Here is a 22,844-nt window from a genome sequence, read left to right as displayed (position 1 = left end):
TTGAAAAGTCTCGAGGTTTTAATAAGAGGGGATATATGCTTTGGCCGCAAATCCCGTACCCATGATAATATGTTGTGCACGGTATATTTCTCCAGAATCGCCAATCTCAACGAGCCATGACTTGTCTGAGGGGTCCCAGACCATTGATGTGACGTACGAATTGAAGGATACATCGCCATCCAGATCCCATACTCGACTGATATGGTGGAAATACCGCTGGATCTCATCCCGTCCAGAGTGTCGTTGCGTCCAGTTCCAATCATCCATTGTTGCCTTCTCGGTGAACTGATAAACAGGAATTTCGGTATCCACTCGCGCGCCTGGATAGCAGTTCCAATACCAGGTTCCACCGTAGTCCGAGCCTGTTTCAAATACGCGGACTGAAAATCCTGCCCTCCTCAGATGGTAGAGGTGCCACATTCCGCTGAAGCCGGCACCCACGACGACGACATCGTACGATTTTGCAGGGTGAATGGATCCCATTATGGCAGTTGAGTAGTCATCTAGGGATTAGAGAGGGACATCCTAAACGACCGGTATAACATGTAAATACATAATGCACAGGATGGTTGGCATGGAAGGACGGTGTCAATCTGCACATTAAACTTTATGAAGGTGGTTTTGTCGTCGGCACAAGTTGTCAGAGTCTTGAAGAGTTAGGATTGGTTCGAATTTGAAACCCCACGGGGACCAACATCATCTGGGTAACGCCCCCGCAGTTCTCAAGAAGAAAGGGGAGTTCAGCCTTGCGCTAGCGGGGTTTATCTTGTGCCAGGCCGGCGGAAATTCTCGGCATACTTTCGAGCGGGGAAATTGGAGGAACGAAGGTACGGAGAGATTGCCAAATACTTGGTGAAGGTGATTCTGAAGACTTGTGATGGCTTTGTCAATGCTGCTTCGGTCGGGCGGAGACTTTGCTTTAGGGAGTTATGTAACCTACAAGGTACAGGCCAGGTTGCCTCGCTCAAATCCTGGAAGGATGGAAATGAGTTCCACAGAAAATAGAGTCCTGAAGTACAGACGGAACTAGAGAATTGAAAGCGGATTTGACATCGTGACCAACCTCTCATATCCTTGCCTCATTGCCTTCGGCATGCCATCCTTCGCGGGTTTTCCCAGTTGCCCATCGGTTTGCATGACGAAGACGTGTGTCGAGCCTCCCACTGCTTTGACATGTTCATCACCTTTTCTGAAAATCCCCACTTCGTACATGACACTGGATTTGCCCAACCTCACGATTCGCAGTCCGCATTCGAGCACATCAGGGTAGCTCACTGATCCAAAATAGTCAAAGTAGGTGTTTGCGATGATTCCGGCTTGTGGGTGTTGGTTCACAGTGTATCCGCATTCTTCGATCATGTATTCGTTGATAATGCTATCGGCCAGTACTCCGTAAACGGGGTTGTTCACATGGCTGAAAATATCATTGTCATTCCTATTATCGATGAGCCAGGAAGGAGTCATATGGTACAGATTAACGCATACCCTTACCAACGCAGTCGATAGTCCAGATAGTAGCCGTAGTCGCTACGTTTCCGCAGGCGCTTTGACACCAAGTCGACTCCGAGGGCCATGTCTTTGACTCTGAAGTACGAGTTGAGACAGTAGGACTTTTGGACGGCATTGTGGAAATTCATGGACATCCAAGCTTCGGTCCATCCTACCAAAGCTGTCGACGAATCACTCCGAATCGATCAATTTCCATCTTTCTTTGAGGATGCTCGCCTCAATTATGCGGAAAATTTACTGGCAGGGGCGGTCTCAGCTGTGGCGATAAAACACCTCAGTGAAGAGAACTTATTCTCACCTCGTGAGGTGACCTGGAAAGAGCTGAATGAAAGTGTTCGGAATCTATCAGATGCCATGAGAGCATCAAATGTCGCAGCGGGGGACGTCGTTTGCATTATTGGGGGTAGCTCGCCTCGATCGCTCGCAATCTTCTTGGCTGCAGCATCTGTTGGAGCAATTGTCTCTGCATTCGCCACGGATGCCGGAGAAAGAGTGTTACTGGATAGAATGGGCCAGGTATGCCCCAAAATTGTCTTTGCAGAATCATCATACCAGTACAACGGCAAACGATACAGCATTTCCGGGCGGATCACCAAGGTATTTTCGTCGATTGAGAAAGCACCAGGTGCGGAGGTCATCTGCACCTCTGCGACCGTGCCAAACGGATGGGTGTCCCTGGAAAACTTTCGACAACGGGAGATGGGAAGACGGCTTCACTTCCGGCAGGTTCCCTTCAACCATCCCCTTCTAATCGCCTTCTCTTCAGGCACCACCGGCACCCCGAAAGGCGTAGTCCATTCCCACGGGGGGATGGTCATTAATGGAAAGAAGGAGAGCCTCCTTCACAAAAATTTTGGTCCCGATGACGTCCACTACCATTATGCGGGCATTGGGTGGGTATTGTGGAACATCATGATATCGGCCATGTTTTGCGGCACTACTGTTGTTCTCTATGATGGTTCTCCATTCTATCCCACTCCGGAGACGCAACTAGCAGCAGTGTTTGCTGCTGGAGTGACAGCCTGGGGTGCCGGCCCTCGGTATTTCTCTGAACTTCAAAAAGCCGGAGTCAATCCCAAACCCTACATCAAAAACCTGAAGTGCATCCTGTCTGCTGGGGCAATCCTCACGGAATCTCAATCCAAGTGGCTGAAGGAAGCGTTTGGCCCGGTGTGCCAAATGTCATTTTCCGGTGGTACTGAGCTCTGTGGCAACTTCCTAGCAGGCCATATCGGCATGCCCACGTACGCAGGCGAAATGACGGTCAAAGAGCTTGGGACGGATATCGACGTGCTCACGTTAGATGGCAAGCCTGCCAAACCAGGTGAATGCGGAGAACTCGTGTGCAAAAAGCCATTCCCCAATATGCCCATCACTTTTTGGAATGACCCCGGTAGGAAGAGATATACCGCGTCATACATTTCAACCTTCCCAGGGGTCTGGAGGCATGGGGACTTTATCAGGACGAACCCAGAAACCAACGGATGGGTGATACTAGGTCGCAGCGACGGCGTGCTCAATCCGTCCGGTGTCCGCTTCGGCAGCGGAGAGATATATTCCATCATCGAGCAGAAGTTCGGTGACAGGGTTGCGGATTCAATCTGCGTAGGTCAGCAGAGAGCTCGAGACGAAAGTGAACGTGTGTTTTTGTTCATCAAAACGGCGACCGAATTGAATATTGCATCCTTGGAGAGAGAAATCCGAGCACAAATTGCGAGGGATCTGAGTCGTCGCCATGTACCTCAGTTTGTGTTTTCGGTGCAGGAGATACCCTATAATGCCAACAACAAGAAGCTCGAGATACCATTGAAGAAGATTCTCTCTGAAGGGAGCACGGGGATGGCAAAGTTGACGTGCCCTGTCGAAGAAAAATCGGTGTTGATGCAATATCTACCATTTTACGAGGTCGAAAAGTTGGTGACGAAGAAGACGTCCTCATTGAGCGCTAGGCTTTAGAATATAATATCACATTTCAATCGCCACGGACTTGGGCAGATAGTAATGGTCTTCCTTGGTGGTCAGGCTGAAAGTCCCAATCGGCAGGGAGCGCCCGGTCAAGTTGTGGGTAAGTAGCATAAGAGAGCTTCAATTCCTTGAACTCCCTGGTACCGCTTCATGCGTCGAAACGTGTTTCAGTCTTGACTATTCACATCGAAAATATTCCATTATGCTTCGGCACCGAACTGTGATTCTGTGATCTCCGGGCGGGGAAATCAAAGCTTCGGAAGGGCGCAACAAACTGATGGCGGTTGAGGTATAACCCCACCCACGAAGGCCAGAATCCCGGACATCCCTGATTTCCGTCTCTCCTCGATCTGCAAGGTCTTTAAAAGCTTGACAATCCCGACGAGAACAACCGAGCATTGACTGAGACTCGAGTAGTAACAACCACAATGGATTTTCTCGAGCATTCGAATCTCCGCCTCCACCGTGTAAGGGCTGCGACACAGCCTTTCCAGAACCGCATATTATGCTCGCAACAATCAACCGTCCCCATCAGCTTAATTCAATCCCGTACGCCCTTCATTGGCAAATGGACGCTTTGTTCAAGTGGTTTGATAACGAACCGTCATTACGTGTCGCCATTGTCACGGGCGCTGGAAACCGAGCCTTTTGCGTTGGCTCGGATTTGATCGAGATGCAGCGCGCCAAGAAGTCTGGCGACGACTCGTGGAAAGCTGAGCCATATAAGTACAGTCACCCAAGCTCTGGATTCGCGGGGCTCAGCAGAAGAGAAGGGGAAAAGCCGATTATGGCTGCGGTCAATGGCTACGCATTAGGTGGAGGATGGGAAATGAATTGGTGTGTGTATTTCCACGGCCCACGCCAAACCAAGAATAGGATATCCCTAATACGTGAGTAGTGATGTAGTTATTGCCACTCCAAGCGCGCAGTTTGGTCTCCCAGAGGCCAAGGTCGGACTTTATGCCTATGACGGGGGTCTTCCTCGCCTGATTCGCACTGCAGGGCTTCACGTCGCCAGTGAGATCGCCCTCAGCGGACGATCTATCACTGCAAAAGAAGCGTTGCAGTATAAACTAATCAATCGCATTTCAAACAGACCAGAGACTCTTATCGACGAGGCGATCAATATCGCCCGAGACATTGCCGCGATATCACCAGACGCTATGATCATCACCAGGTCGGCCCTGAGAGAAGCCTGGGAAACGTCAAAGCGTTGAAAGAGCATTTCAAAACACCCATGAGAGGTTCTACGAGAAGCTCATGGCAGGCGAAAACTCTAGCGAAGGATTGGCTGCGTTCAAAGAGAAGAGACCACCAAAGTGGATGGACTCAAAACTATAGTCTCACAACGTTACACGCTTCATGATACTAGTATCTATGCTGAATTGAAAGTGCCCTCTGCTAACACATTGTCGGGAACGTATTTTACCTCCCGTCGAGACAATCCCTTTTGATTTCCCCCGCTGATCTCATAAAACCCCCGCAACGAATATTTGAAGAAAACTGCACGTCAATATCCTGATCGCTGGTCGTTGCTCCAAATTATTGCGATCAATGAAGTTTACCGCACAGGTACGATCACAGCCGATAGTAGGGGTTAATAAGGCAAGCCATGTCGTTCTCAGTCCTTGGAAAGAATGCTATTGTGACAGGTGCAAGCTCTGGTATATGAAATGCGCCTTCAAGTCCCCTGATATCCAATTGTTCTGATTACTAATGGAATGGGGTAGGCATCAACCTGGCTTTTGCGAAACTACTCGCTGATAAAGGGGCACATGTTTTTGTCGCCGATGTCCAGGAGACTCCCGCCTTCCAGAACTTCCAACAGGAGACCAAATCGACCAGCGTCTTATTTCAGAAGACAGACGTGTCAAATTGGAAGGACTTGGAGAAACTATTTACTTTCACAAAGTCCGAGTTGGGAACGATTGACCTGCTCTGTAATGGGGCAGGTGTTTTTGAACCGGTTCGATATTGTCAACCTTCCAAGTGAAAAAAAAAAAAAAAATCCTAATGTCTGTTGGCACAGGACTGGTCAAACTTTTGGAACGACACAGAAACCGAGAGTTACAAATCGTTCGATATCAATGTGCAAGGTCTCGTCAAAGGAACGAGGATGGCCATTCGGGATCAGATCACCAGATCCAGAGGCAGAACGTCCAGTGAGACCGTGGGGGTCATTCTCAACATCTCCTCGCTGGCCGCTCAATATGCTCTTTTTAACCAGCCACTATATTGTACTTCAAAGGCGGCCGTGTCCGCGTTCACCAGATCAATGGCACCTCTCCACCCAGAGTTCGGAATCAAGGTCGTTGCAGTCGCGCCAGGGATGGTCTCGACGCCTTTGTGGTTCGACCACCCAGACAAAATGAAAGCTATTTCCGAGGCAGATGTTCTTGCAACGCCGGAAGAGGTTGCGGAGGCCATGCTCATGGTCGTGGAGAACGCTGAGTATGAAGGAGGTACAGTCTTGGAGAAGCTCAAGAACACGACCAGGAGGGTGTTGGTCGATAGTCCGCTGCCGTCGGGGCCTGGTTCCACAATGAGTAAGATGGATCTGATCTACGAGGACACCATTGCTCTATTGGAGGCTGAGAGGAAGGGATCTGCTGCCAAATAGATGTATAATTGCCAAGAAGCGCCGATACCTAAGATCAGAATCCAGGAATCGATACTGATGAATGCTATGTGGATCAAATTTCACTTGACAAGGTAAAAAGGTGCTTGTGACGGTAATATATTACTATGACTGAAACATATTGGCATCGTGCTGTTGGGTGGCCTCCTGTTCCTCGCGTTGCAAGAGGCGGACGAAGATTTCCGATACATTAGATGCCATTTTCCATACTTTAAGCCTTTGAGTCATATCCACGCTAAGGTGAAGAACTCGGCTGGGCGCTTCAGGATCCTGGACATCACCCACACCTTCTGGGAAAGTCTTGCCGCCGTTCTTAATCCAGTTTTCGACAGCCTGCCTGGCACGTTGAGAACTACAGAAGGATGGCTCGTCCAGTTGAATCGAAGGTCCAACGCGCATGGATGCTTGATGAGGACAAAAGTATTTGCAGCACGCCCAGAGCACGATTCCCGCAAGAATATCGAGAGGGGTTCGAGGGTGACGCCGTTGAAGGTAACACACTTGCGAGGCATGCCACATGATCTTCCTGATGGTTTCAGGCTCTTCACCGAACGCGGCTATTGTCGCGGCTTCGTCCACGGATGCGGCTTTATCGGTAGAACTCGACACGAACCCTGTGCTATTGGACATTCTCGGCAAGTCGAATGCGGAAGCCCGTTTGCGTGCGACGCGAGTGACCAGGTCAGCGGTTTTTCCCGCCACAAATAATGCCCGGCGATACCAATGCGAAGGGCGTGGCGCAGGGTATATCGACGTGGATGATCAGCCCAGCTGAATTCATACACCGACATAATGGCTTTCGAAAGTTGGGACCGAACGGCCCGATTAACTTCCCACCCTTTGCTGTCCCGCCAGAGGATATGATATACGCCCGAGTCCATCTGTTCTTGGCAAGCATGCAGTTGCTGGCCAAGGCAGCGGATCAACAATCGTTTTCCGACGTTATCAAGTTGACTGATGATTGATGGAGTAGCTTTCTCTAGGAAATCACCGATTGTTTGCATGGTCGGAGGTCCCCGCGGAGCAGTCTGAAACGGGCAAGCCGCCCAAGAAAATGCCGTTGGTGCATCCCAGTGTAATTGTTCGCAGGGAAACTCCAGCGGCAATTCTTCAAGCTTGGTGCACGGGTATTGTTTTGAGAAGGCCGAATACAGACAGTCGAATTCCTGTAGTTGGGAGTTTGGTCAGCGCTGTCCGAGAGAATGACTAGGTCAAGACAGCAATCAACTTGGTTTTTACTGAGTAGACTCACAAATAAAAAAACCACACCAGTCTTTTCACTTGCTCTTGCCTCACCTACTCCAGCCAGCTTTGAAATGTGTCTCGATTCGATGAATCTGCATCGGTACGTGAAGCACGTAGCCCCGCGCAGTTCATTTGCCGCCCTATACTGATGAGGCGCGAACGAGAGGCGTCGGTCATCTCAAAAAGGCGTCTCGAGCCGGACCCCATGGCATGTAGGTGTTGTAGGAGGAGTGATACTCCATAGGATGGGGACCGCAAGAATCACGGATCATGCTCGCCCTAAATCACGTTGAGCTAGTCATCGCTGCAGAGCGTGCGGCAGAAGAGAGCTGACCATCCAAGCAGACGTCCGCCTGCATAGCTCGGCGAGTGTGTCGGCAAACTCAATAGACCGGTCGAGGCCAGAATAGCATGCCCCGATCTACGGACATTTATCAGACTTGATATCCTCAAATCTCAACAACAGACACTGGAGAAGAGAGAAACCCACACAGGCCATTGTCAGCACCAGAATCGTGGGTGCGTCGGAGACTTTGAATGTCGGCCTGTGGATTATGGGCCAGAGCTATCAGAAATGTATCAGCAAGGGAAGAGAGGGCATTTATATGGGCTGCTTTTCAACCCACTTCATGAAAATGGAGAAAGTATAAATCCGTGAAGTGGTGAAGAATGTCGGGACCGGGGAGTGAACGGAGCAAGTCGGCGTCTTCGTGCCATGGTACCCGTACAAGTGGTAGACTTAGAAGCTGAATAATGCTCGAACGTTTTTCATCATCCAGTATGCCAAACGTACCGAGGGGTTGGAAATTCTTCCGTGGAGAACTCGTGCCACTCGGGCCGTGGTAAGTTTTGGCGTTTCTGAGATCCTCTGGGTTCAGAACGGGAAAAGCGATTCTTCCTTCTTCCCTTCCGGCTTGATATTCGTATGGCCAAGTATTGGTGTTTGTTTCCAGCGAGACAGAATCTAGAGCTTCCTCTGAAGGAGAGCCTGTGCTGGGATCCTGTGACGCGGGTGGAGTGGGCAATGTCGAAGTGTCAACATTCGGAAATGATGTTACTGAATCCCCTTTGTCCAGTGAAAGCTCGGCTTCCGTCATCGTCTCTTCTACGCCATGGTTCATGGCCTTAGAATTGTCTGGTGGGGTCTGCTGGATCCTGGTCGCCTTGAGCGGATCTTCTAGGCCTTGCATTGGAAATCTAGGAATATTTAGGTCTGGCGGCATGCTGTAGGCAATCGCTGAATTTTTCGAGTTCATCCAACCGAGAAGCGAGATATTACCGTCCAAGTCTACCTTCCATGTAAGCTGATGGCTGGAGGCAGGACGAAAGAGAGGATCATCGACTGGTTTCCTTACCGTTAAAAGGGTATGAACTATTGTCAAATAAAGGCGGGATTCCCGCATACGTATTCAGCAGGTCCGAATCCGAATGAAAAGTATGGGAAAAGTTCAGCCGACTATTGCTGCGGTCAGAGGTTGGAGCTAAGCCGACAGCATTGTGCAGTTCAGATGTTGTTGCGTTCAAAAGCATTTCCCATTGCGTATCAAGAGCATCGCCGGTGGATTGGGAAGGTAATTCAGAGTCGGCTTCGGCAATAATTTGATTGCGCTCTGATGCAATTCTGTCTTCATGGGAGTCGTTGCTTGGCTGAGCTGCGGAATCAGCAGACCTTCCAGAGTCAGCTATTGGGAGATGTAGAAGCAGTGTAGTGGATACGGCTTATTGGCCGCTTGTTTTGAAGTCTTCGTTGGTCGGCCCTTCGGTCGTGGCTCGCAACGAATTCCATGCAGAACGCGGTAATGCCGTACAAGCACATCCCTTGGGGTGTCAGTTTTAACAAAAAATAACCGCCGCAACTTTGACAAACCTCCTGGAAAATTTCCTACCACATTCGGTGCACGCAGAGTCGAAGATACCACGTTCCGAATGAGCGGTTAGGCGATGCCGTTCGAGGTGATCTTGTCGAGATAGGACCTGGCCGCATTCTTCACAAGTATAGGAGGACTTGCTCTTCAAATTCCTTGAAGGGGTGGGCGTGTTGACACAAGATTAGGGTAATGTCACTTTTCGTTCTTTGTGGAATTTCGAGCCATGTCGTTATGAATGCAGGGGGAGGCCAGCGGGGTTTTATGGGGGGGATTTAAAAGGTCCCGTGGGGAGGCTTCTCTTGGCTTCTCCAGATTTTCTTTCTTTACGCGGGAGCCCCGCACGCGTTCGTTACCATTGTGCATCACGAGCACCCGTTAGCCAACTAATAGGGACAAGATGAACCTCTGGCATGTCATTCGAGAAGCTTGCCGCTCACGGCGTCACGACAGGATTAGATAGAGCGGTCATCCCATTTGCTTTGCTCTCTCAGTACCGTGGTAAATCAGGTCTCCTAGATATCAAGAGCATCAGCCTCCCCCCGACCTCCAAAGGCAGCACACACGGCCACATGTCAGGGATGGATGCCTAACAGATTGAGGACCCAGATGAGGCGATAAAATGGGTTGACGATCGCGTTGCCGAGGGGTCAGACTACATCAGGAGCGTAGCGGATGGGCCCCATCCATCGCAGGCAATGCTCAACTTGCACGTTGCGGCGTCGCGTGTAAAAGGGAAACTCGTTGTCGCACATGCGGCGCGATCACACAGGCTCCGCGCAATACTCCACTTATTATGCGAGTAAACGACCAGAATTTTGTTCCGACGTTTCTCATCTGTGAGGCACTGCCCAAGGCGGTTGGCCGAGGCCTGGATTTTGGATATGTGAAGGAATCTATGGCAGTTATGTACACTGCAGGGATTTCGATGCTAGCTGGGACCAACTCAAGATGTCAATCCAATGTGTCCGATTCCACATCGTAACAGCCTTCATCACCAACTGGGGTTGTTGGTAGATGAGGCAGGACTTGTCACATCTCGACGTATTGCGGGTGGCGACCGTGGGTGCCCACCCGATATTTTGGTCCGAATGACCGCGGGCCCATTGAAGAGGGCTTGAGAGAACCCGCATCGAGTTAGGGCCAGAGAATGTTGGCAGTCACATCTGGAGAAACTAATATATGAAGCACAATCACTTTGGTGATCTACGGTGATGGCAGAACAATGCTAGATTTTCTGTAGACGTCATCAAAAGTAATGAGACGAGGGACATTTCTGATGCAAATGCTCCGCCGTACGCCAGGAATTCAACTAAGGCCGCGGCGCGTCGTGAGGATGCACGCCTCGGGTCTGCTAGTTCTCTTAATTTCTCCGAACTGGATTATGGCCTTGAGCGTTAATGATCTCAATAGCGACGCAAATTTGACCATTGACAATGTCAGACTATGAAGATGAGATGGACTTGGATGGACCCTCGTCCAAAGACAAGTCAATCCTATTCAGTCCAGACAACACAGCTGGAAAGCAGAAGCGAATAGCGGCAGACTTGCCAGTGGAGGCAGGGGACAACCTACCATGGTAAGATACTCCCGGTTTGTTCCTCGGAGAGTGCTGATGTCCTCAGGGTTGAGAAATACCGGCCAAACACACTTGAAGACGTTTCCGGTCATCAAGATATCCTCGCAACTATTAACAGATTCGTGGAACATAACAGACTTCCCAATCTTCTCCTGTACGGACCTCCGGGCACAGGTAAAACGTCGACGATTCTTGCATTGGCGCGGCAAATATATGGAGTAAAGAATATGCAACAGATGGTGTTGGAACTTAACGCGTCAGATGATCGTGGGATTGACGTTGTGAGAGAACAAATCAAGACTTTTGCCTCTACAAGACAAATTTTCAGTGTTTCGACGCAGCAAACCACCTCAGCGGCCAAATTCGGCCTCGGAGCCTTCAAACTGATTATTCTTGATGAGGCCGACGCGATGACATCCGCGGCCCAGATGGCCCTTCGAAGAATCATGGAAAAGTACATCGCCAACACCCGGTTCTGCATCATCGCAAACTACACACATAAACTGTCTCCGGCGTTGTTGTCACGATGTACGAGATTTCGCTTTTCTCCTCTGAAAGAGGCCGATATCCGTCGACTGGTGGACCGTGTAGTAGCAGAGGAACATGTCAACATTACCCCCGAAGCAATCGATTCTCTGGTTAAACTGTCCAAGGGAGACATGCGTCGCGCTTTGAATGTTCTTCAAGCTTGTTATGCAGGTTCCAGGCCACTTCCCATGCGAGGCGAGGCACCAATTAAAGAATCCGACATCAAGCACGAGTTGATCACAAACGACACAATCTACCACTGTGTTGCCGAGCCCCACTCCGAAGATATTCGATTGATCATGACGACCATGTTGAGTACGCCAGATGTAACGAGCTGTCTCAATACGATCAATTCTTTGAAGAGCACTCGTGGTCTTGCACTGGCAGATATACTGACAGCGTTGGCTGAAGAGCTGCAGACTCTCGAAGTCAGTCCCGCTACGAGGGTGACATGGCTGCAAGGTCTGGCCGAAATTGAATATCGACTGGCTGGAGGGGGTAGTGAAGGTGTACAAACAGGCGGGATGGTCGGTGTGGTAAGGACTGGATGTGAGTTGATGGGAGAGAAAGGAATTGGAGAGAAGATGAGCGTTGATGGATGAACGAAAGTGGTATAATCTATCACAATGATGAACACACGACCAGGGCGCAGTTCAGAAGAAAGGCCGCAACGCTCTAACGAAGCTGACCATTATGAAGGCTAAGATGAAGAAAAAGCATGGGCCAAGCAAGACCAGCATGCGACAATGGAAAATGATATGGAATACGTGCTCCGAGCTCGAACCGGGTTATCCTCAACCTCGGCGTCGATTTACCACGTGTAGGAATGGACAAAAGGTCGAGAAGACTTTTGGCATGCAGAACCGGGGGGGAAAATCGTGGTAACAAGAAGAGAGAGGCTAGCTCCGATACCTCCATATCAAGCCTGACAGAGTTGATATCTCAGAGTTGCGTTTTGATATCAAACTACGTCTCGACATCATCTGCTTTTCTGTAATGAGGCTGCCAAGACTGCATTTTCTGGGCATGGAGATGAATTTTCCGGTTTCCCTTCTTGTGGCCTCGGGACCAACCTAGTTTTTCCCAACCTCCATTCACGTACAGCAGACACACAGCTCTTTGGACTTTCCTTCCCTCGCTGACAAGTGATCGCTGTAAAATTATCGAAAGTTTTGTCTTTGTTTTGTTCGAAACGATGGTGGCAGGAAGTTGAGGTGCCTGGCCTTGACGCATCAATCTAAGCCGTCAGCAGGACATCTCCGACCACAACCTCCAAAGACATCGCGCCCGTCTCGTCCTGGACATCCTCGACTGTCAGCCATACACTGGAATTTGTAGTCTCGCCGTCGGTTGCATTTCCCGAGTCTCAACAATTGAAGAACCTCATCTGCTACCGGATTCCTTCAGCCGGCGTGCAAACCCTCGTCGGATCACTTACCCATCACATCTCCGGGCGTTCCTTGACCGATCATCCACATATGACCATCACCATGCCAGTACTCTTATCACACGATACAGGATTCCAGCGGGGGAAAGAGTGAGCTTTGGGTGACATCTAACAGACAGACACCTTGACCATCGACCTATCTATCACGGGTGAACAGTGCGCCGACGCTGAAGGTTGAATTGAGCGTTGGAGCCTGATCATGGATTGGTTAACCTACTAATCTGTTTCATCTCTTACTCAATTGCTGACTGACCTTCCAGTCTGGCATTTCTACTCTACGTTGCCATATGGACAGACATCACCAATTTTGTATGGCAAAGTCTGATTCATACCGGCATACAAAGTTGCAGTGATACAGTGGGAAAGCGTTCACGTTGTGGACCAAGGGACAGCCATGGCCCAGTTAGTCCTCGACTACGATAGGCCACGGCATGGAATCGATGGCCAGGAGGATGGCGATGGATTGCACGTAGATAGCTTGTCGTGTCTAACTCTCTGCGACACTTGGGACCAGTGACTGCTTCACGGCGGTGGGCCACCGAGAGCAGGCATTTTCCACTGACTGTTGAGGGACCATCTGACAGCAGAAGGCTCACAACAACCCAACCGCCACGACTTGTAGTACTAGATCTTCTTTCACCCATCAACAACCGCCGGAATGAATCCGGAGTTGATGGCGAGAAAAGAACAGGCACAAGCGAGAGCAGAGATGGGGGGCGACAGGACAGAGACTCGGACTGGGGTTGGGACTGGGGACTTGAAGGTGAGTCGCAAATCAGTGGAAGGCGCCAAGGCGCTCAGGGCCCCATGCAAAACTCAAGCCCGGGCTTGCCCACTGAACTTGGACTTTGCAGACTGCGCTGGATTCGCCCAAGACCAAGCACGATCACCATCATCGTCCTCCCACCACCTTCTCATTCCCTCCCGACGGCGTCGCAAATGCCTCCCCGGGTTACATGGCGAGGTCTCGACAGAGTCCATCAATGAAGCATCGTCGGCGAGCTGAAGAGGATCCGCGCGAGAGACATCCACCCCGGCCCTGGGAGAGAAACCGGGAGCGTCCTGCACCACGGCCTCATTCACCTCCCCCTGCACCTCACGGAGAGTCTTTTGGTGCTTACCGAGAGCGAGATCAGGTTGAACGGAGTCGGCGCCACCCGCATAAGAAGTGGCATCAGTCTCGCGACTTCAAGAGGCTGCATGGTAGAAAGTCTTCCCTTTCGCCTTCTCGGCCCTCTAAACCAAAGCACCCACACACATCACGTCCACGACCATTTGATAACCGACCTGGCCGACATCGAAACTATTCACCCGACCGTTTACCCAAGCGGAGACGTACTCAGAGTCCTTCTCCCGTGGGCAGTGACCGATTTGGCCCCGAGGGTCAAGGACCAGGTCGCCGCGGAGATTGGTTTGATATCAGTGATAGACCGCCACCTAACCCTCGACCTCGTTCACCCGCCCGAGAATTTGCTTCTGGATCTGTTCCCCGGTCCCGAGCCTCAGATATTGAGGTTGACCCACCTGCTGGTTACGAGGAGCCTATTCTTCACAGACGCGATAGACGCTCCGCATCCCCACCTCGCCGTGCCGAATCCAAACATTCATCAGTTGATACTCGAGAATCGTCGGTGAATTCAATTCGACCGCCTGAACGTCCTTCTCGGGGTCGGGGTCAGCGTTTTGCCAAGAAAGGTCACCCTATCTCAAGAACCCCATCCGTGGTCGATGAGACAGACAATCGCTCCATGGATGGTCAATATCCTACGCGCGGGAATTATGGAATGCATAGAGGGCAACAGAGATCGTTCGTTGATACGAGACAACCATTTGGAGGCTCGTCTCCTTACTCAACCACACCGAATAGCTCATATCATGGTTCGCCGCAAGCAAACTCACCTTATCACAATCAGAGGGGTGGTTGGGGAGGATCTCAGCATCCACACAGGTATGTTTGGGACAACGATCATCGGATTCCATCTCTAATCAATTTCCAGTTCAATGCCAAACTCCTCTCCACCGTATCGCCCAAACGGTTATTCCGGCCCTTCTGGGATGAACAATCCTAATCCATATTACCCGAATCAGCAACAGTATCATGGAGGCAATCAACAAGGATATCAGCAGTCCTCATATCGAGGCGGCCGCGGCTCACATCGGGGTGGACATTATTCTCAACAAGGACAACCAGATCAGAGATTCAACCATCCGCGGCCTCGAGGGAGAGGGGGGCATTTCAATAACCTACAATGGACCGCGCCTGGTTCGAAACGAGGTGGATCACAAAACCCAAACTTTGAAAGCGGTCATGTCAACCAACCACAGACATCTCCGGCTCCTTCACAAACGGCCTCACAAGAGGGTCGAGAAGGTCCAACCGAAGAAGAACATCCTTTCAGACCAACCAAAGAGGCCCCAGTGGAGGATCAGCGAGAGAATAAATTCAACAGAGGTCCAAATTCACAGGGTAATGATCAACCGGGAACAGCTGCTTCGAAATTCAGCTTTGCCTTCAAATCCAAAGCTCCAGCTAAACCTCCTCCAGATTTTTCAACCAAGTCGAAAGGACCATTCCATCCTCCAGAAAATCGACCTCCGTATCCGAAGAACAAACATTTTGATCGACGAGATGAGAGACCAGGGCCTCGACCTCCTCATGAACGAAAGTTTCCACCACACTATGATCGAAAACATCCGAATGACCGCCACCAATTTCCAAATGAACGCCGACCTGACCGATCCCGTTCTCCACCGTCAAAGAAAGTCAAAAAGGAAGTCAAATCTCGGCCTACATTGCCTCCCGAATTTGCAGAATCCGAATCAATATATTACCGCAAACCGGGTAACGAGTCGGTTGTGGGGGCAGGCACCTATGGAAAAGTATTCAAAGCCATTCATATCTACACCAGAGACAAAGTGGCACTAAAGAAGATTCGCATGGAAGGTGAACGAGATGGATTCCCCATAACAGCGGTCCGTGAGATCCGATTATTGCAACATCTCCGACATAAACATGTGGTGGCATTACAGGAAGTCATGGTGGAAAAGAACGAATGTTTCATGGTCTTTGAGTATCTATCACACGATTTGACAGGGCTCATTAATCATCCAACATTCAAGCTCACGCCTGCGCACAAAAAGGATCTGGCGAAACAAATGTTTGAGGGGTTAGATTACCTCCATCGACGCGGCGTTCTCCATCGAGACATCAAGGCGGCAAACATCTTGATCTCCAACACGGGTCAATTGAAGTACGCCGATTTCGGTCTCGCACGATTCTACACCAAGTCTCGTCAACTCGACTACACTAATCGGGTCATTACAATCTGGTATCGTCCCCCCGAACTGCTCCTAGGCGAAACTCAATATGGTCCCGAGGTGGACGTCTGGTCTGCAGCCTGTGTCTTTGTGGAAATGTTTACAAAAAAGGCCGTCTTTCCTGGTGAAGGTGGCGAACTTAGTCAACTCGAAAAGGTCTACAACGTTCTGGGAACGCCGACGCGAGCAGAATGGCCCGGAATTGTGGATCTACCTTGGTTTGAACTCATGCAACCCGTTGACCGACGGAAACGAGTCTTTGAGGCCATGTTCAAAGACGTCTTCACTCCCGCCGGACTGGAACTTGTCCAGTGGATGTTCAAGTACGATCCGAAGAAACGGCCAACCGCGGAAGAGGTGTTGAAACACGGGTACTTTACCGGAGAAGAACCTCTCCCTCGCCAAGCGGTGGAACTGGCAAATATTGAGGGTGATTGGCATGAATTCGAAAGCAAAGCGCACCGACGAGAGAATGACAAGCGCGAAAAGGAAAGGAAGAAAGAGGAGTACATGCGGGAGAAGGAAAAGAGGAAAGCCCGCGAGGCCGGCCTACCCGAATCTGAAGGCACGGACAAGAAAACCAAGCTCGATGAAGAACTGTCTCCCAAAACAGGGGTGCCGCCACTGCCCTCGAACAACGACGGTGCTCGTTCCGGGGATCATGTGGCCGAACCGTCGGCGGATGAGATAAAAGATGATGACAATAAGGAGGAGTCAGAGGGTGAGGGCAGTGCTCGCATGAGCATGTCGTAACAAAAAGCATACCAAGCCCTCAACGGGTCATTCATGAGCGGCTTGATGTTGGGGTCTATTTTGAGATATTTGAATCATTGCATTATATCATAGCAGCAGCAGCAGCAACGTAAAGTTGCTTGTTGCATTGAGCTCGGCTCAATCTCTCTTCCACTTCTGATTCTGATACAAAAGCGTCCAGGAAGATAAAACCTCGACGGGCTCTTTTTTTTGGGCGGCGGATGTGAAAATACCAGCGACTGGGCGGGGAGCTGCATGTGTGATAACATACAATGAATCTTTATCTAATGGATTTTATTCTCTCCCGATCACTATTGACTGTTTCGACTCAATTTTGTTCCCATACGGCATGCTCGACGTCTACAAGGGCGTCTATCGTACCCTGATCGCTACGGTGCTTGCATCGGCCGGTAGTGCGAGCAGGTCATCAGTCATCGCTAATAGAGCGACCGCCCCAGACGTCGCAGAGGACTAGTGTGCATATGTGATTCACGTCCCAGGCGAGAGCGTTAAGCCCGGTGGATTTGGGAAAGGATTTGAGGAAAGGGATTTGATCGGATAGCCCGACGTAAGGCTAGGATGCGTAGTGCGGTTCTTCTATAGAATCTCGGCCGATGCTTATTCTCCTTCACACGTCATATTATGGCGTCCTACACATTTTTGAGATTTAACTCCTGTACCACTGGATGAAGTTGGAGCTAACAGGGTGAAATGCTCGAGAAACACCTAGGGAAAAAGAATGTTCCAAGAACTCTCAAATGGTGAGGCCGCTGGCCCCAAACGATGAAGCAGGATCTACACCTTCGCTTGTTATGTCCACCGGCACTGGAGGAACTGTAGCTCCCACTCGAGATCGTCCTCGCTTTGAAGATTGACTTTGCGGTTGCTCTGCTCTTCGTTTGTTTTGGTAGCTTCTTGCCTGTTGTTGAGCCAGGAGTTGCTCCCTCTCCGACACTTTCTGAAATGTGTTCTTCAAAATACCATAGAGTTCGCTTTTTGCGTAGTCGAGTAAGACGCCTTTAACAAGTTGACAAGCTTGGTCTCTGGTGTATTCGGTCAGAGATGTTATATCGTCGAAATAGAAACGCAGGGAGTTGTCGCTCTCCGGCGCGGCGCGATGCACGCGTAATTTGATCTCCCTTGCATTAAGATCGATGGAGAAGACCCGAACATTTTCCCAAAAGATGTCGTTCAAGTCGACCAAGGACATCCACTGAAAGATATTGTAGAGAGCTTGGCTGGCGCTATGAAGATTTGCTCGGAAAGCTGATTCGAGATTGTCAGCGCTGCGCTTGACCTCCATGAAAAGAAAAGGAAAGCATCTTTCCGGTCCGCCATCCGGGCGCAAGGACCCGGCCATCTCTTTAGGGTACGGAGCCCAGATATTGGGTCCGGTAAGGGCCTCCAGTTTGAAGAAGACAGCCAGGTCGGGTTTTGGCAGGGTAACATGTTCCATCCTTCCCGTGACAGGCAAGCGATACCTTTGGTCTAACCTCCATTGCCCTTCACAGTTAAATGAGAACAAGTCGTGAATATAACATCGGTCAATGATGGAAAGCATGATGGTCCGTTGCAGGACTGCTTCGTTCGCCGACATACTGTATCTGATGTCCATTCCGAATTCTCGATTGGTCATCAAAGCAAGACGATGGTCCGATTGCCATTCATGGAATTTGTCTTTGAATTTTTCGATGACAGCGGAAGAGTCCTTATTCGGACGCGACTTCTCGCACTCTCCGAGGATTTCCTTCAGAAAACCCACGAATTCCGGAATCTCTCGGAATGGCAATTTGCTTGGTCCGGGCACGAGTTTCGATTTTAGGTCCTTCGACTTCTCGTCTTCGGTGGCAGTTTTAAAGATGCGCCTGAGTCGAAGCTTCTCCCAACTCAGCGCCCTGTCTCTTTTGTCAAAGTCTCTCACCGTACTGGAATCATCAGCGGTAGTCGTGGAAACTCTAGAAAGAGAGCTTGACGATTCCATGCTTTCTCCGCGTGGATCGGAATGACCGATGAGAGGAAGGTCGTATCTGAAGGATGCTTGTGCTTGGTCAAGCGGCGCAGGATTCAGGTGACCTAGCCACTCCGAGACCGCTGAATCCTGGCCAGTGTTAGTGTGGTCATTGCGAGGGACTCTTGGTACCCTGCGCACTCACCGTTTTCCCTCGAATACCGCGACGACCCTGTTCTGCACGTCTGCTGTTAGCCGTCCCCAGTTGCTCTCGCACTCCTATACTCGCTCCTTTCCTGTCGCAAAGATGTCCTGGGCCACCAGCAGAATGTAGTTATGCTGTTTGGTGAACCACTTCTGAAACTCCCGCCTAGGCTGACCCGCTGCTCCGTCGTGGAGTGAGTGGCTTACTTTGGGCGCGTGTACTGGGTGTACACAGTGTCTCTCCGGGTTCTTTTTGTAACTTCTCTTTTCGGACAAAAGCTCGAGTACGTGGTCTCTTCGGGGAAGCTGGTGGTCCGTCTGTATTCTATGTTTGAAACTGGTCATGAGAATCGGAACGGAAGCTTGGGCCATCTCAAAGAGTGATGCTCTCTCTCACCTGTTTGGACTGCTGCTTTCTAGCTCGGGCTGGCGACATTAGACCAGGCAACTCGCACAGGAGAGGAGGTTGTTGGGGTTACATATCCGTCCGGAGGCATTCCTATCGGGGGGATGTCAATCGAAGTGGGCTGTATGGAGGAACGATAAAAGGTTGAAGCGCCGCGGGACGGGCCTTGACTGCCGGCCGGAACATAGCCACGAACAGCCCGAGGGGCGACTCCGGTTTCTGGTGGCGTTTAGCTAGTGCGGGGGGGTAGTCAATCGAAAGCGATGTGTAACGATTCACAAAGCCGCCTAGCGGCTCCATATGAGCACCCATTGGTCGACCAGTAATCCTCTCAGCAGTCCTCCTGCGTCTACACCATTTCATCACTCCACGAACATGATAAACGCCGCCTTTTCGCTAATCTTCAACTAAATAGGAAGCTAGGTTGGTTACACAGCTTGTTGTGCATCTTTTGATGGCCATACGAGCCGTGCTTTGTTTGGGGGAAACAGCTCCCAAGATTTGACCAAAAGCACATGATTTCCTGAAATTCGTGACCTCTTTCGTGGACCTGACTGAGTTCAGGGTGCGTGGATGCAATTCCGCATCGGGGGGCCCTGTGAAAGTAGCATCGACGTCCAACGGTTGCGAAACTCTCTGCTTACTCATTTCCTTTGAAAATCAAGGTCTGTCTGAGATTCGGGGTATTGACTGGCAATTTCGCGTTTCCGCGGGCGTCTCAAGGGTTCTCCCCCTTGTAAGTCCATTATGAAGGTCGCTGTATTATCTGCAAGCTTTTCATCAATCTAATTGAGGCTGAATCAGCATTGGGCCCGGACAGTCAGTCGTGGTTTGGCTTGCACGGAGCGGCAACAGCGACAGTCCGAAGCGATGTTGTGGGCGGTTCGTCTTGGTCAAATTATACTATAGACGAAGGAATTCTGATAGGGTGACCTTGATCTTGTTGACGTTGACGTTACCCGTAAACTTTCCGTTCATTCGGTCTTTCCCCACTCAGCGGTGCTGGATTCGTCAGCCTTGACATTCTTCTACCTATATCATTATGAAGACAAGGCACATCTTCGTTTCTTAATCTCTGTCTCGCAGCTGGGTGGACAGGTTTGCGGAGAAAAACGTCGAGCTTAAGATTGACTAAGGCTACATGATCTTTGGACCCGTGGGAGCGGTACGGCTGATTCGTGGCGAGGTCCCACCCTACCCAGCTAATCCACCTTATCTCGGTAGTACCATCGCATCCACTAATTAGCGCTCGATGAAACGCGGAGAACCAAAAATAATAGGGTCCAGCCTTGTGACACTGGCTCGCATAAGCAAAGGAATAACTGGGGTTGTGAAACGTGGAAGAGCGAGCAAGGTAGGTAGCAAGGCTAACCTGATCGAGGAAGCGGGTATCCCGGCGCCAGCAGAAGACCGATTCAGGTCAATAGAGGAGCCGAGGCACTCGGGTAACACAGTATTCAGATAATTGGCTTCCCACCGAATCTACATTTACCCCATCGCCAGAATTTGATCCAACGTACAGCAGTACATATGGACGCATTAATGATAGCTCTACAGACTCACATTTGGAGGAACCATGTGTACAGAGGTGGAGGTCTCAAAAATGCCTCAATCTCATCACAACTCTCATCGGGATCGAACCCAATCGCATGCTCCATGTCCAATCATTCTCCTATTTTCCATCAGCACGCATCCCGAAGGGCGATGATGTCATATCCGGAACGGGAGATGGAAGCAAAGGAAGAAGGGAATAGGATAATGGTAAAAGGTTGATTAGTCGTTGGTTTTGTCTACTTGTATCTTGTTCATCAGAAGGTTGTGTGGAGTAGCAGGGGTGGAAGCAGTTGACGATGCTCAGTGGGTTTGTGGATTTCTTCCGAGGGCTCTACTGTAACTTACACTAGGCTACATTCGTTTAAGGAACATATATAAGTAAAGTGGCCATCCCCCGTAGCTAGCTCATACATTCTCTTCCCGCCGCTACTACAACACCTAGTATGTATCACGTGGCCGGGGGAGGACGCGATCCTTGAAGTCTCTTGTCCCAGTGAACAGGATCTTACCCGGAGATCTGGAAGGATATATAAAGCTTCGTGAATGTTTGTCTACTGGTATACTTTTCAACCCCCCATTTGAGGATTTTCCTCAGATTTCGAGGCCTTCTTTCACGAGGACTAGGTTCATTGATATTTCCACCAAACACCGATACCAGAGAGGAGAAAAATGTCTAGTCGACCAGTCGTCGTCTTCGTGCCAGGCGCATGGCACCCACCATCCTGTTTCAACATGGTGATGGAACGTCTCGAGGCAGCTGGATACGAGACCAAAGGCGTGACTCTCGCCTCTGTTGGCGCCGCCGAACCACTTACAGACTTCCAACCTGACGTCCAAGCCATTCAGTCTGTCATGACACCGATCATCGACCAAGGCAAAGATATTTTGCTGGTTGTCCATTCTTACGGTGGTGTCGTTGGGAACGAAGCTGTCCGCGGCCTCGATAAAGCTAGTCGCGAAAAGGAGGGAAAGAAAGGTGGCGTTTCGCATATCTACTTCTGCTGCGCCTTTGCCTTGCCTGAAGACGTATCTTTGATGGACGCACTCCAGGGGGAGCCGCTGCCTTGGTTCCAGATTTCTCAAAATGGGACGATTGTCAATCCCGCCACGCCTATCAAGACATTCTACGAGGACGTCAAGAGTCCGGAAAAACACGTCGGGACTTTGAAGCCGCACAGCTACAGGACTTTCTTCAGCAAGGTCACATATCCAGCTTGGAAATATGTGCCGAGCACCTATTTATTGTGTGAGAAAGACCTGGCGATTCCCATTCATGCGCAGAAGGAAATGGTAGAGGGTGCTGATGGGAGGTTTAGAACGGAGATGGTGGATGCCAGCCATAGCCCTTTCTTAAGTATGCCGGATGAGATGGCCAAGTCAATTCGAAGGGCTGCTGGGGAGTCTGTGTAGGGGAAACAAAAGTACTCTGTGGAAGGAGATCGATGAACGAGGCTTTGGGGCCAGAACTGTTGGCTTGGTGGATTGGCTGGAGGATAGTTCTTGATTTCTCCCTTTTCACCAATGGCAACAAAATGAGGTAGAACCCCATTCTCGCACTACCATATACTAATCAGACATGAGAAAACCTGTTGTGGTCTCAAACACCATTCGTTCCAGCGCTACTCAAGAGCAAGACAACCATAGACGGGGTAGCATTTGCTCAACAATTGACGAGGCAGTGAATCCGACAGATCAGTATCTCTCGATTCAAACGGTGTCGAAACCCTCAATCGTAGCCTCCCAATCCGATAAACGATGTCTTCTTCTTATTCTATGAGCAGGCTATCAAAGCAGAACTGTCATTGCTAGTGTGTCCAATTCGGAGGACATCTGAATCTAGGAGTAGTAAGCAAAGTGCACAGTCACACTGAATGTGCGTCTGCAC

General features: G+C 50.3%; 11 protein-coding genes across 11 annotated transcripts; 6 read left to right on the top strand and 5 right to left on the bottom strand.

The window, feature by feature from the left end:
* Positions 1-18: 18 nt before the first annotated feature.
* Positions 19-483, bottom strand: Z518_00880 (uncharacterized protein; the record flags this gene model as incomplete). Its single annotated transcript, XM_013421481.1, has 1 exon — positions 19-483. One exon carries the CDS (start codon positions 481-483, stop codon positions 19-21), a length of 465 nt encoding a protein of 154 aa, XP_013276935.1.
* A 543-nt stretch (positions 484-1,026) lies between these two features.
* Z518_00879 (uncharacterized protein) lies at positions 1,027-1,574 on the bottom strand (the record flags this gene model as incomplete). Its single annotated transcript, XM_013421480.1, has 2 exons — positions 1,027-1,435; positions 1,492-1,574. 2 exons carry the CDS (start codon positions 1,572-1,574, stop codon positions 1,027-1,029), a joined length of 492 nt encoding a protein of 163 aa, XP_013276934.1.
* Positions 1,575-1,635: 61 nt separating this feature from the next.
* Positions 1,636-3,465, top strand: Z518_00878 (acetoacetate-CoA ligase; the record flags this gene model as incomplete). Its single annotated transcript, XM_013421479.1, has 1 exon — positions 1,636-3,465. The coding sequence occupies one exon, from the start codon at positions 1,636-1,638 to the stop codon at positions 3,463-3,465; it is 1,830 nt and encodes a 609-aa protein (XP_013276933.1).
* Positions 3,466-4,042: 577 nt separating this feature from the next.
* On the top strand, positions 4,043-4,691 carry Z518_00877 (uncharacterized protein; the record flags this gene model as incomplete). The annotated part of the gene is made up of 2 exons (XM_013421478.1): positions 4,043-4,311; positions 4,373-4,691. 2 exons carry the CDS (start codon positions 4,043-4,045, stop codon positions 4,689-4,691), a joined length of 588 nt encoding a protein of 195 aa, XP_013276932.1.
* Positions 4,692-5,086: 395 nt separating this feature from the next.
* Z518_00876 (uncharacterized protein) lies at positions 5,087-6,094 on the top strand (the record flags this gene model as incomplete). Its single annotated transcript, XM_013421477.1, has 3 exons — positions 5,087-5,138; positions 5,205-5,440; positions 5,504-6,094. The coding sequence occupies 3 exons, from the start codon at positions 5,087-5,089 to the stop codon at positions 6,092-6,094; spliced, it is 879 nt and encodes a 292-aa protein (XP_013276931.1).
* Positions 6,095-6,217: 123 nt separating this feature from the next.
* Positions 6,218-6,742, bottom strand: Z518_00875 (uncharacterized protein; the record flags this gene model as incomplete). Its single annotated transcript, XM_013421476.1, has 1 exon — positions 6,218-6,742. The coding sequence occupies one exon, from the start codon at positions 6,740-6,742 to the stop codon at positions 6,218-6,220; it is 525 nt and encodes a 174-aa protein (XP_013276930.1).
* Positions 6,743-7,778: 1,036 nt separating this feature from the next.
* On the bottom strand, positions 7,779-8,580 carry Z518_00874 (uncharacterized protein; the record flags this gene model as incomplete). Its single annotated transcript, XM_013421475.1, has 2 exons — positions 7,779-7,922; positions 7,984-8,580. 2 exons carry the CDS (start codon positions 8,578-8,580, stop codon positions 7,779-7,781), a joined length of 741 nt encoding a protein of 246 aa, XP_013276929.1.
* A 2,078-nt stretch (positions 8,581-10,658) lies between these two features.
* On the top strand, positions 10,659-11,931 carry Z518_00873 (uncharacterized protein; the record flags this gene model as incomplete). Its single annotated transcript, XM_013421474.1, has 2 exons — positions 10,659-10,801; positions 10,848-11,931. The coding sequence occupies 2 exons, from the start codon at positions 10,659-10,661 to the stop codon at positions 11,929-11,931; spliced, it is 1,227 nt and encodes a 408-aa protein (XP_013276928.1).
* A 1,828-nt stretch (positions 11,932-13,759) lies between these two features.
* Z518_00872 (uncharacterized protein) lies at positions 13,760-16,847 on the top strand (the record flags this gene model as incomplete). The annotated part of the gene is made up of 2 exons (XM_013421473.1): positions 13,760-14,724; positions 14,774-16,847. 2 exons carry the CDS (start codon positions 13,760-13,762, stop codon positions 16,845-16,847), a joined length of 3,039 nt encoding a protein of 1,012 aa, XP_013276927.1.
* A 754-nt stretch (positions 16,848-17,601) lies between these two features.
* Positions 17,602-19,371, bottom strand: Z518_00871 (uncharacterized protein; the record flags this gene model as incomplete). Its single annotated transcript, XM_013421472.1, has 3 exons — positions 17,602-18,945; positions 19,001-19,027; positions 19,081-19,371. The coding sequence occupies 3 exons, from the start codon at positions 19,369-19,371 to the stop codon at positions 17,602-17,604; spliced, it is 1,662 nt and encodes a 553-aa protein (XP_013276926.1).
* Positions 19,372-21,628: 2,257 nt separating this feature from the next.
* Positions 21,629-22,369, top strand: Z518_00870 (uncharacterized protein; the record flags this gene model as incomplete). Its single annotated transcript, XM_013421471.1, has 1 exon — positions 21,629-22,369. One exon carries the CDS (start codon positions 21,629-21,631, stop codon positions 22,367-22,369), a length of 741 nt encoding a protein of 246 aa, XP_013276925.1.
* Between the last annotated feature and the right edge of the window lie 475 nt (positions 22,370-22,844).

This window comes from Rhinocladiella mackenziei (assembly GCF_000835555.1).
Source record: "Rhinocladiella mackenziei CBS 650.93 unplaced genomic scaffold supercont1.1, whole genome shotgun sequence".
NCBI lineage: Eukaryota > Fungi > Ascomycota > Eurotiomycetes > Chaetothyriales > Herpotrichiellaceae > Rhinocladiella > Rhinocladiella mackenziei.
The sequence above is the reverse complement of the archived record's forward strand: the minus strand, read 5'-3'. Positions and strand labels throughout refer to the sequence as shown.